The 13,702-nt window shown below is 31.7% G+C and overlaps 1 protein-coding gene across 1 annotated transcript in view; it reads left to right on the top strand.

Annotated features, from left to right (window-relative positions):
- The window catches only part of LOC139525008 (scavenger receptor cysteine-rich domain-containing protein DMBT1-like), a 107,980-nt gene that overhangs the window by 56,202 nt on the left and 38,076 nt on the right, over positions 1-13,702 (top strand). Inside the window, exons 24-33 of the mRNA XM_071320183.1 lie at positions 567-727; positions 1,112-1,259; positions 2,441-2,604; positions 3,522-3,672; positions 5,983-6,146; positions 6,758-6,905; positions 7,440-7,603; positions 8,372-8,519; positions 9,278-9,444; positions 11,766-11,919. Of these exons, the coding sequence (XP_071176284.1) occupies positions 567-727; positions 1,112-1,259; positions 2,441-2,604; positions 3,522-3,672; positions 5,983-6,146; positions 6,758-6,905; positions 7,440-7,603; positions 8,372-8,519; positions 9,278-9,444; positions 11,766-11,919 (1,569 nt within the window). The remainder of the gene's footprint in view (positions 1-566; positions 728-1,111; positions 1,260-2,440; positions 2,605-3,521; positions 3,673-5,982; positions 6,147-6,757; positions 6,906-7,439; positions 7,604-8,371; positions 8,520-9,277; positions 9,445-11,765; positions 11,920-13,702) is intronic.

Below are 13,702 nucleotides of genomic sequence, written 5' to 3'. Positions count from 1 at the left end.
CACTCGGTTATCTAAGGATGGTTTTACATTTGTAATGTTTTTAGGCTCTTTGTAGCTTACTGTTCGGTGTCAGTCAAGGTTCTGTGTTGAAGACCGCAACTTGACATATAATTGGTTACCGTTATAAATTGTGACTTGGATGGAGAGTTGTCTCATTGGCACTCATACCACATCGTTCTATGTCGCTAGTGATTTGAGACAACAGCACATCGTGTCGGTCAACTAATTCAGGATGGGGATCATAAAACTTAGTTAGAACGGTTATATGTCATAAACATTGTTGTCTCTAAAACGTTATTAATGAGCTTGCGTTTGTACCTTTATTTGTATCTTCTATACTCGATTTCCAGGATTTGAACATCGGTAAACTACTGCTGTTTCTTAATTTGTAGTTGAGAACACATTATGATACCCTTAGTTGTAAAATTCATAGTTTTTCGACTCGACAGGATTACTTGTCTGTTTTGACGACTGTTTGTTAACCTATAGGTTCTATTTGCTCATATGTCTTGTATATAACAATATAAATATAACTAAACAGTTTTATGTCTATTCCATATTTTCAGAAATCCTAGGATATGGACTCAAAGCTATACACACGGCTCTGGCAGCGCCTGGATGTCCAAACTCGGTTGTTATGGAACTGAAGATGACATTGCTGCTTGCCCATTCCCTGGATGGGGAAAAGGCGGCTGTCAGTCGTCTAAATACATGAATATAGGTTGCGGTAGGCATATTGTCAAAAACATATCGAGGAAAGGAACATTGAAAAATGTTCATAAGAAATGAAATCCAAACTGCTTTAGAGAAATCAAAATAACGATATTTTTTTGAGAAATGTAAAAGCTGTGAGCATATTTGAAAACTGCTTAGTGGTAATAATTCGATGATTAGTTTATTTAAATCAAGATTCCCTTTTGCATCTGACTAACGCTTGGAAGAGGTTATATAAATCAACATCAACTTTAAGCTAACCAGTTGTGCAGAAAAATATTTGGTATATTAGAAAAAAAATAGCAGACGATTTTTGAAATTATTTTATTAAACAAAACATATTCTAATATTCGTTTTTGCGATTGTTGGTATTAATGAAGTTACTGTTTGTTAAAAGGCATCGGAGTGCGTCTTACAGAAGGCCTTGTTCCAAATGAGGGACGTGTTGAAGTTTATCATGAGGACCAGTGGGGTACAATTTGTAATGATGGATTTACAGTACAAAATGCTAAGGTCATATGTAGAATGCTTGGATTTGAAACAAAGTATGTATTTAACGTCTTGTGGACAGTTGTCTTGTTGGGAATCATACCACATCTTCTTTTTTTTTTTATAAATAACAAAACAAAAACAGCTGTGTGTAAATAATTGACTATTATGTGAAATAGCTGCACTATGCAAAGAAACTTAAACAATCAATAAAAAACTGAAACTGTAACTAAACAAATGTTATACATTAAAAGTTGTATGATATTTATGTTGCAAAAGCTACCCACAGTTGTGCTTGATTACATCGTGGTCGCCTTCGTCAACATTTAGGTACAGACTGAGATTAATGGTTATATAGGCTTCATAATTTTGTCCTAACTTTCTAAATGTCGCGTTGTCAGCTATAAAAGGCCCCCAATAAACAAAAGTAAAACAATTCAAACGAGAATACTAACGGCATATTTTTTTAGCTAAGGCGTTGTCCGTTTATTTCCGATATATGAGTTTGGCTGTCCCTCTGGTATCTTTTGGGCCTCTTTTTTTAACGTACAAAAAATGAACGAAGTACAAATTTGCAACAGTAACAAACTAGGCCACTGAATTATAGGCCCCTGACTTGAGGCAAGCACATACATACATAATTTGACGGAGTAAAACGTATAGGCCGAATCCCAACCCTTCCTCTTACCTAAGAAAGTGGTTATACCAGAAATAATCAGATGCTTTTTAAGGGAAGTTTATTATACATCAGTTAATCTGCCAAACGTTTGGCAACAGTATTTTTCTGTGATTGAAAAATAATTTCTGAGGCTAAATTATAGAAATTTATATGTATTTTACTGATAGATGGTATTTCTTTTTTATTAGTTAAAGTAAAAAGACAGTGTATGATTAAATTGTTTCGACAGGATATCTTTTTTATTGTCATTTAGGCTTAGCCGTTCATAGAACATACGAAAGTACTGCATGATCTATATTTGTTAAACGCAATAAACTGCTTTGATCCCTGAACATTTTTTTGAGATCTACAGAAAAATACAGAGGATGTTTTAGTTTGTTTTAACTGTACCAATCAACAACATACGAAAACGGCTGAAAACCTCATACACAGTACTCAATTAGATACCTTTGAATAATTCAAACTACAATCTAGACCCATTAAAGGATAATTACACTAATAAGATGTTTCGTATAAGTTTGGTAGAGATAAATGTTCATAATCAACATCATTTTGCAGCAATGTGACAATTCTTCCACCTTCCTACTTCAAACCAAGTTCATTAAGTATAATGATGGATGACATACATTGTACTGGGATGGAAACACATATTGCAGCCTGTAACTTTTCAGGGTGGGGACAACATAATTGTCAACATAGTGACGATGTTAGCATTTCCTGTGGTAAGTTACAATATGCAACCATTATAAAATCAGAGTTAATGCATGGATTACATTCGAATGTTCTATGGAAGGCTAAGACTAAATGACAATAAGAAAGAAAGACATCCGAAAGAAACAAAACCAGATGAAGCAACAATAGTTTATAATTAAGAATTTTTTTCTGAAACTATCTATCTATATATTATTTTAATGTAACATGATTTTATATCAATATGTCGATTGAGATACATATATGATATATTTAAGAATTTAAAATATTTGCCCCATTGTATCCTATTTTTTGTGTTTTCCAGCTTACCTTTTTTTTCGTAATTTACAATGAAATTTCAAATAACATGATTCATATGTCAGTTACAATGATGAAATTTAACATTTGTTTAAGAAAAGATACGGTCATATAAAACTAGTTACACAGCTACTTTTGCATAGGTGCTATTTATGTACCAAAAATCTGATGTACTGGAAATCTATGTTTAATATTCAGTGATATTTTGACACTTTAAAATTATTGTACTATTAAGGTACCTGTATTTCACAGTACTTGATTTCTACTTTTTTGAAAATTTGTCTTTTTCAAATCTCTTAACGTTATGATTTTCAAATATGGAACATTGTTATCACTGTTGGGACTAATCCTTAACAAAAAAATAAAGTACAAATCAAGTACTGTATAATACGGGTACCTACATATCACATTAACTTTAAAGTAGAGAAATAGTATTAAATATTAAAAGTACATTCCCAGTACTACAAATTTTAAGTATAGAAATAGTACCTATGCAAAAGTAGCTGTGTATACAATATCAATGTGTTGGTAAAAACGTATTATCAGTTTCTCATTAAAGTACAGAATTTAAACTGATAATGTCAACTCTTTCATTATTGAAATGAACATAGTAGAATGCTATTACTTTTAGGTCGAACACCATTAAGACTTGTCAATGGAACTCGTTTGACCTCAGGACGACTAGAAGTTTACCATAATAATGTATGGGGTACAGTTTGCAACAAAAACTTCGACATCACAGATGCAACTGTTGTATGTAAAAGCTTAGGCTTTGATGCAAAGTAAGTTTTTGCTTGACCTCTGTATCATGTTTAGCAAATGTTTTTTTTTAAAGAGACAACTCATTTGATATATGTTACAAATATAAATTGTAATATATAAATCCAGTGACTTCCTGTTAGCAATATTATTAATACTCTAGTTATAGAGGGGGAATACAACCAAATGGACTGACAGACAAAAGAAGAGAGAGACGGACAATGGTATGTAATTATACGTTAAGTATGTTTGAAGTTATAAATTCTCTCTTAGACACAGTTGATCACATTCAAACTTCTATATTTTGAGGGCCCTTATTTAGCATTATAACAGCATAAATGAAAGCTTCAGATTTGTATTACAGTTGTCCAAAGAAACATTGAAAGCAATATAACAAAAACGAATGTTCGTTCTTATGTTGTACTGTTACATCATTGTCCCCGGTTAGAGAAGGGTCAGTATCCCGCTAATAGATTTGACTCCGCCTCATTCTGAATATGTATGTAAGTACCTGACCCTAGTCAGGAGCCTGTCATTCAGTTGTTTGGAGTTTGTTGCTTTGTTACATATTTGTTTTTCTTTTATGTTTTTGTACATTAATTAGGCCGTTTGTTTTTTCTTTTGAATTGTTCTTCATTTGTCATTTTGGGCCTTTGATAAATGACTTTGGTGTGTGGGCTTTTCTCATTGTTGAAGGCCGCACACTGACCTATAGTTTTTAATTTCTGTGTCATTTGGTCTTTGTATATTAATATTGAAAATATTTTAGGAGCTTACAACATCAAGATGTACCTAATTTCTGTTTCCATCAACACTCACCTTACATGACGACTCGTGCCTAATTGTCATGTGTTTGCTTAAAAAAACTATATTTTTGGCAGGTAAAAACTGTGATAGAAAATTATGATTTGCAATACAAGATCTACAAGAACCGCATACCTAAATGCAATGATTGGAAACAAAATTGTAATCAAAATAACATTTTTCATCAGTTGAATAAATCAGGCTCGTATAAGTCTCTTATGAATAGAAAAGTGAAAATGTGGTATGAGTGCCAATGAGACAATATTGCAGTGTAAAAGTAAAACAAGTATAGGTAAAAATACGTCATTCAGCACTGAACCTTGTCTCACACCGAGAACCAAACATGAGTAATGTAAAATAATTCAAATAGGAAAAACAACGATACGTTAAGAGCTTTTTTGCATCTGATCGTCACTGGTTAGTCTTTTGTGGACAAAACGCGCGTCTGGCGTATTAAGTTTTAAACCTGATTCCTTTTATTAGCTATTATTCGTGAGTTTCTCTATTCTATATGTTCTCCCATTTATTTGTTTTGTAGTCCTGTCATGTAATGTTGATATTTAAATGTTATATTAAACATTTCAATGAAAGCGGGAGGTTCGGCATGCCACAAAACCAGATTCAACCCACCAATTTGTTTTCTTAAAATGTCCTATACCAAGTCAGGAAAATGGCCATTGTTATATTATAGTTCGTTTCTGTGTGTGTTACATTTTTAGTAACCCGGATTTGTTTTATATTTTTTCAATCGATTTATGAATTTCGAACAGCAGTATACTACTGTTGCTTTTATGTTTATCTCTTTAACAAACGGCTGTGGAGAAACATTTATGAATCACACCATTAAACGAGAACCAAAGAACAACAGATTCCAAACTTAGAACAGGTTGGAACAAATACAGCGGGTATTTTTTAATTGTTAACTGACAACTTTTATTTTGATAATTTTATTTAAATTTCGCGGGTACCAATTTTCGTGGATTGATAAAAACTTGCAATTTCGTGGATATTGGATTTCGTGGTTTTCAAAAAGTTTCCAGTTAATCATACAGCAAAGCAATTTGTTAAACATTTACATTCGTAGTTTCCCTGTGCTCACTATATTCTCGAAAATTGGTTTCGAACGAATAAAAATGAATCATCAGTATTTAATAAAAAAAAAAAAAGAAGATTTATCGCAATTATGTTTATATTTACCCTCACCTGATATAGTCTCTAGTTTTTGTTGGGTCTGTTGTGCTTGACTATTCAGTTTGCCATAATGTCTGGTGGGATGCTGTTTGTATTTTCCGTCGCTTCCGTTTGTTTTAGCCATGACGTTGTCATTTGTTCATTGCTTTGTGAGTTTGAAAATCTCTTTTCAATTATTTCAATCTTTGTTTTTTTTAATTTATGTAAAATGCAAACACGTTCTTTATTGGACACACTCCTTTAAAGTGATTCACTAGTGGGGATTAAATTTAAGTCCAATCCTAGTAAGGTCTAAAACTATAGTGTATGTAATGTTTTGTAATTCATTATTCTTACAGGTATCCCTATGTGGTCCCAACTCCATATTTTGGATCTGGAAATGGATTGATTTTATTAGAAAATCTTGGATGCACGGGAAATGAGACTGACATATCCAATTGTTCATCAAACGGATGGGGCCATTCAGACTGCAATCATGATCTGGATGTTTCATTATTGTGTGGTTTGTACAAGTCTCAAGTTTAAAACAAATGATGAAATTCATATGAAAACAGGAAATAAAAGGCACACATTAGTAATGTTTTATTATGGATAAACATTCTTGACTTACAGTCTCATATGACATGTATGAGCTAGTTATACCCTTTTCATTTTAAAGTTCAGGGCTTATTTTCAAGTAAATCCCTTGTCTTCAAATTTCTGAATTTATCAAAATTGTAAATCGATTTACTTGCAGTGGTGAAGTAAACAAAGATGATTCAAATCTCATATCTTATAAAAAAAAAACAGTAGACTTTTCACTTACTGAAGGTTGACAATTTTTGTCTTGTATTTTAGAACTTTGAATAGGGGTTTAAGACTATATATACGAATAACAGTTTTGTGTATACATATGTGTACATGTAACATATATAATACAACATAAACGATCAGCTCATTAGTACAGATATAAAACCAAATCTTCTCAGTCTTAGTCTGTGTACTGCTCTTTGGTCAGGTTATTGTCCCTGTGACACATTCCCTATTTGCATTCTCAATTTTATAACATTATTGTTTTAGGTACGGTATAATACTCAATTTTCACTATCGATGATTGTTTGTCTTTTAAAACAGATACTTTTGCAAGACTAGTAGATGGACCTGATAGCTCGAGTGGACGTGTCGAACTGTTGCATAACGGTGAATGGGGAACTTTATGCGATGATGGGTTTGATATTCCAGATGCTGCTGTAATTTGTACAATGCTTGGATATAATAACACGTATGTGTCAAAAATTTCAAATTAATTTCTTTACATTTTTCGGTTTCAGTAAATTTTAGAAATGTGTTTTCATACTATATATTAAATCGCTTTTGTAAAATGTCTATTTTTGTCTCATTTTGGTCCATTGTCATTTATGCAGGAATTTATTGGATTGGAGAATAGTGTTTCGGTTAGACCTGTTATTGATGGAGACCGTATATAGAAAACAAAATAAATTCATTGTTAATAAATTTAGTTCTATTACTACCTAATTTACATATTATATATTTTATTGTTTCGACTAATAAAATGAAGGGAATTGCAAGGCGAACACGGTATCAAAAGCTTAGTCGCTTCTACATTGTATTGATATTTATTTACTATATATGTTTTAACTTATTTAACTACGTTTGATATTTTAAATTTTGAAACTGCTATAATTGTGTGATCAGATAACTAAGGGAGTTAATATTAACACTCCCACTCATAAAATGTCATCGTTAGTAATATGACTGACTTTTCAATATCTGTTACAAATAATTATATCTACAGGAATCCACACGTGATATATGCTCCACATTTTGCTTATGGAAGTGGATCCATATTTCTGAAGAATATTGAATGCGCAGGAAATGAAAGTGATATCGAGGAGTGTTCTCATTCTGCATGGGGAGTAACAGATTGTAAACATTCAGAAGACGTTGGTGTTGACTGCAGTAAGATAGTTTTTATACTCTCATCTAAAACCCTGTTTTTGGGGTGTATATTTAAGAATCACCTTAGAAAATGCTAATTCCCACATATAATGAGACATTTTATATATTGTGATCAAATGTTACATGTACTCTGTATGATAACAACGTAATACTTTCTTAAAGATAAGATATCATAGCTAAACAAAATTATATATATATAAATTAGACCGTTGGTTTTCCCGTTTGAATGGTTTTACACTCATAATTTTGGGGCCCTTTATAGCTTGTTGTTCGGTGTGAGCCAAAGCTCCGTGTTGAAGGCCGTACATACCCCTATAATGGTTTACTTTATAAATTGTTATTTGGATGGAGAGTTGTCTCATTCGCACTCACATTATCTATTTCGCTTTATGAATAGAAAAAAAAATATACCGAACTACAAGAAAAATTCAATAAAAGAAAGTTACTTATTAGATGGCAAAATCAAAAGTCAAACACATCAATCGAATGGAAAAAAAACTGTCATGTTCCTGACCTGGTACATACATTTGCAGAAAATAGTGAATTAAACCTGTTAATATAGCTATTTTAATCCTTCACTTGTATGACAGTCGCATAGAATGATATTGTTTTGACAGTCATGTGTGAGCGAAACAAATAGAACATATTCATCCCTGTATTTAGTCTCAATGTTAACATATTTGAAACGTATTCTATTGATAATGTGTCATATACTGAAGTTATTATTTTAACTTATTACAACACTGATAAATATTTGACATCTATTAGCAACGGATGTGAGGTTAGTTGGTGGAAGTGGACCATTTGAAGGCAGACTTGAAGTTTTTCACAATGGCGAATGGGGTACCGTTTGCGACAGTGCATTTGATGCATCAGACGCAGTTGTTATTTGTAAAATGTTAGGATATCAACAAAGGTTCGTTATTTTTTTAATTTTTTAAATCATAAGTGATTATCAGATACGGAATCTCTACAATCAGACATCACAGACGTTTTAACATATAAAGTTATGCTTTTAGTGTATTTATTTATGAAGTCATTTTGGTTCTGTGGATACAGTTAAAAAAAACACAAGAGACTGAAATGGGCTTAATTTACATTGGATATGTAGTAAAACGTAAAGAATTGGGACGTGCAAATGGATACAACAACAAATGAATACTATCACATTTGAATTATACATTTGCATTTTTATGAGATTTATCGGTCAAATGAGTTTTCAAATTATGAAATGTTTTGGAAAATTCAAAATTAACTTGATTCTAAATATTAGTTGAATACACGAAAGGAAAGGAAACTAAGTTATCAATGCTTCCGTCACATTTCCCAGACTATAAATTGGTTTCTGATTGGCAATAAACTTCTTCAGCGCCAGATATTTTCCCATAAGAAATATAAACAAGTTTTGTTTTTAACATGAACAAGATTTGCAGGGACATTACTCACAATAACAAAAATCAATTCAAAGCAAAGCGTTTCTAATCGCAGCAAGAGATTTTCAAGATATCAACTCGGCAATTCAAGTGTTTTCATCAGCTATTTTTTTAAACGTTTTCAAAGAAGACGCTACTTCATCGAAAAACTTGTGTCAAATCCATTTTTCAATTTCAAACAACAATAGATTAAGTTTAAATTGAATTTAAAGACGCTAGTTGTATTATTTTCATTCCATAGCAATCCAGCAGTTATTCCAATATCAAAAATTAAGCCTGGATTTGGACCTATCTGGATGGGAAATCTTACGTGCAGTGGAGATGAAGTTGATATAGCTCTCTGTAAATTTGATGGATGGGGACACACAGGCCACTGTACACACGCTCAAGACATTGCTATGACATGTGGTAAAAAAAAATGTTTTTGATTACTTTGATTAATTTCTACCCAATATTTTTCGATTAGTCAGTCAACATTCCATATACAATTTTAGAAATGCTTAAATAGTATTCAAACCAGTACAATAAAGATGAACGAAAATTACTATGAAGGTCTTTAACCGCAATTTTAGCCACAATTTTAACAAAGGAACACCAAGAATATTTTTACAAAAGTAGGCCTTCTTTGACAAATCATAGTACTTTGATGTTGTTTGAAAGAAATTACTTATGCCTCCAACTGGTGAACAAAATTAACGTACCCTGTATTTATGTAAACCATATAGCATGGTCATAATTTTGCATTAAGCTTTAATATTATTTATGTTAGCAGTAAATGACTCACACTTCGCACGATGAAATAATATAGGATGTTTTTTATATTGGGGTTATTTTGTTGTTCACGAAAGGGGTAAGAATAAATTGCTTGCCATATATAGTAAGTTCAAAAAAACAAAATCAGATTAAGGAGGACTCCCTTTTAACATTATTCTTTAAGAATATTCCTTTGCTATCTTTTATTACTCCTTTGTCGAGTATGAAAAATAAATTTGTTCTTGATATTCAAACAATCAAATTAATGTGGTAATCTTAACACTTAAAATCAAAAGGTTGCCTATTAGCAGAAGGTGATATATACAGCAACTGTTAAAAGTTTACCAAAACCATTTTCAGAACAATATAAATTTACTGCAGTTCAAACTGATGAAAATAATTTTATTGACCTCTAAATGATAAATTCGCATTATTATGGGCATGCAAATAATAATTCTCTCAATTTGTTTGCTTTTAGAGCGTTTTTTTTTACTTTTCAAATTTGCAATTGTTATTTGTTTGCAGAATAAAAGTAGCTCGGGAAATTGTAAAATATTATAGAATTGTCTAATACTTTGTTGACTTAAAACTTTGTTGTTTTTTTTCATCGAATACAAGCTCTGCATTATATTTAAAGCAAACCAAAAAAGAAATGACAGAAAATGTTTCGATGCGGTGGAGCTCGATGTTAATCTTTGTGAAATTGAAATATGTGGGGGTCACCCATGATAAAATAGAAGTCTTTTTACAACTTGTTTACAATTAAAATGGAGGGTTGCGCGCGCACAAAAATGTTCAACCCCGCAAAATTCTTAATGTGATAGTACCATATCTGAAGCCTATAATTCAGTGGTTTTCGTTTGTAGATTTATATCATACAATTTTTGTACCTAAATTAAGCCGTCAGTTTTCCCGTTTGAAATTATCTTCATTTGTCATTTAAAGCTTAATGTACGGTATCGGTTTTGTTCGTGTCGAAGGCCGTACGGTAACATATAATAAGTGTGTCGTTATGTGTCTGGTGGTGAGTTGTTTAATCGGCTATCTTGAAACAACATCTAAGCTTAAAACAAAACTAGATGTGTCGAAACGACAGGAATGGCCCCGTCTCCAAAATGTGAAAAGTTTGCAATTTCAACAACACATGTGGACACAAACATGATGGTAGTCTCACATATCCAAAATTAGCTCAAAATCTGAAGGCTTATAGAAAAATAAGTCTGTATAACTGTGATTTTCAACCATTTTCAGTCTTAAACCCTTAATGTTGGCAATAATTAGCGGAGCAGAACTATACTTAAACTTGATCTGAAACTCATAATGGTTAACTGACATACAGAAAATCAGCCCAATATCTAAAGGCGTTTAGAAAAAAAAGTCTGTATAACTGTGATTTTCAACAATAGGTCAAAGTCCAAAGCTCATACTTTCGGCAAAACATTAGCGGAGCGGAACGAAACTTACACTTGATCTGTAACTCATCATGTTTAACTCACATACCAGAAATCAGTCCAATATCTGAAGGCGTTTAGAAAAAAAATCCGTATAACGGTTTCTTGCGGAATGACGGAATGACGGAATAACAGAATGACGGAATGATGAACAAGGGTAAAACTACATTGCACCGACGACTACGTTGTGGGGTCATAAAAAGTAAAAAAAATGTTTTTCAAGGGAGAAGTTCGATAACAATAAATCACAAAGAGTTGCTATTCCTAAAACTTTAAAAAAACATAGCACCACGAACCTCAAAAGATACCGTGTTGATGTTATGCTCCGGTACTATGAGACAATTTTTCTAAACATGCTGCATCTGTTATATTGTTCATGACGAGTATAAAATCATTCATCAGTCTCATTTGGTGATGTCATAATCGGTGAAAGGGGATTGAATGGGGTAACGAAAACTGAAACATAGCTATATCTATCCGTTGTTAATAAAAGAATAACATGAAAGAATTTTAAATATCTTCAAGGTGCAACTACCGAAATCCGCCTAAGTGGTGGTAGTGGGAAGTCTGAGGGAAGATTAGAAATTGCATATGGGGTTACATGGCTGCCAGTGTGCGAAAGTGGTTTTACAATGAATTCTGCGAAGGTTGTATGCAGACATTTTGGATTTCCTGTAAGGTGAGAAAATATTTCAAAATTTTTCAAATGTGATACCTTAAATTTTATTCAGAAATACTTCTCATTCATGAAAACTTAAATCATCATATTTCGACTACATATCAAACAATGCAGTAAAGAACATACATGATACTTGTGAACAGTTTTATTGTGCATGATCAATCACTACTCTGTGTGATAACTTAGTAAATTTTATGGCTTGAGTGTACTTTCACACAAAAACAATATGTTGAATTATTTTATCATTCTAAAGACTTGATAATTCTCAGTTTATAAAAGTTTTCATTGCTTCATTTTTTCAATTCATTTTCACATTTCACAGTTCCAATTTGAGATGTCTAAATTCCTTTTTTAATACTTCTCATCGCCTATTTATTTTTTTTCTTCCAACTTTCTCAATTGTCTCACTTTCATTTTGACATTTAAAAACAGGTTAATTATTCAATGATATGTTTAGTATAATGTCAAATTATTGTAAGAAACTTAAATAAAATTTAAGAGCTATAAAAATGTGAATTTCAGTTAATATTGAAACACTTTTTCCAAGATCTGAGTTTTTAGAGACAAACTGTAGATTCAATATCGATCTCCTGTGTTCAAATTAACAACCATAAATTCACATGCAAGTGTGTGGTTACAATTTATTATTAGTTCAATGTAATATCAACTGTGAATGTCAAGTTCGAAAAGAGAAATTGGAAAATGTCATGCTAAAATTAAAAAAAATCATAATCGGTTTGTTGTACACTGTCTTGTCTGTGATGAAAATAGCAGAATGCAAAACGTCAGGTTAACGATCCAGCGTTAATCATTTTAAGCAATGGGCTGCGTAAAACTATTTTTAAAACTTCTATTAAGAAGGTAGAATATCTAGATACGTATACGTTGGATGAAAATGACGAAGTTTAAGTCTACAAGGGAAACAAACGATATAACAATTAAAAACCAATTGTTCAGAGAACAATTGAAGGTCTTTCCATCAAAACAATGTATTTTGATATGAAAAGTTGTGAAACTAAGTTTAAAATGTCATTTCAATCGTCAAATGATAGCTCCTAGTAAGCTGATTCCAAAAATATATTGTTTCCGTACATTTTTTTTTAAATAAGGGAGATAATTTGTTACTTCCGGTTTGAAAAATGTTACTTCCGATTATATTTGAATATTTACTTGACACTAATTCCAAAAATATCTGGTTCTATATACTTTTATATTAATAAAGTACAAAAAAATAGCTACTTCCGGTTTACAAAAGGTCACTTCCGGTTTTTTTTTCAAGGTTAAATGGTTTGATACCTTTTTCTAAAAGTTGTATATCTTTATCATGTATACATATAGAATAAAAGCAAAGGTCAAAATCTAGAACGCCAAATTAAGCTATGACCTTGAGATCAATTTCAAGGTCATAAACCAAGGACCTCAAATAAAAAGACCATAGGTCTTAATTATATTTAGTTAATGAGTTATATCACCAAACGCGTATTTTTAAATACAAGAGGGGAGAAAACTCCCTTTTACATTCAACGTACGCTTGCAATCAAAATTTACATCTTACGACATGTCGCAACTAACAATTTAGTAAAAATTATTTGTTGATATCTTATACAGTCTTTGGATATAAGTGAAAATAAGCCAAATTGAAATATTAGAATATGACCTTGACCTTTGACCTTGACCTAATTTTTATTTTTTGGGACCAAGGACCTCAAATCAAAAGATCCTAGGTCTCTATCACTTATGATTTATAAGATAGAAATTCATATCACTTATATCAGATGCATAA

The sequence above is a fragment of the Mytilus edulis genome, chromosome 5, assembly GCF_963676685.1.
Source record: "Mytilus edulis chromosome 5, xbMytEdul2.2, whole genome shotgun sequence".
In the NCBI taxonomy this organism is placed as follows: domain Eukaryota; kingdom Metazoa; phylum Mollusca; class Bivalvia; order Mytilida; family Mytilidae; genus Mytilus; species Mytilus edulis.
The sequence above is the reverse complement of the archived record's forward strand: the minus strand, read 5'-3'. Positions and strand labels throughout refer to the sequence as shown.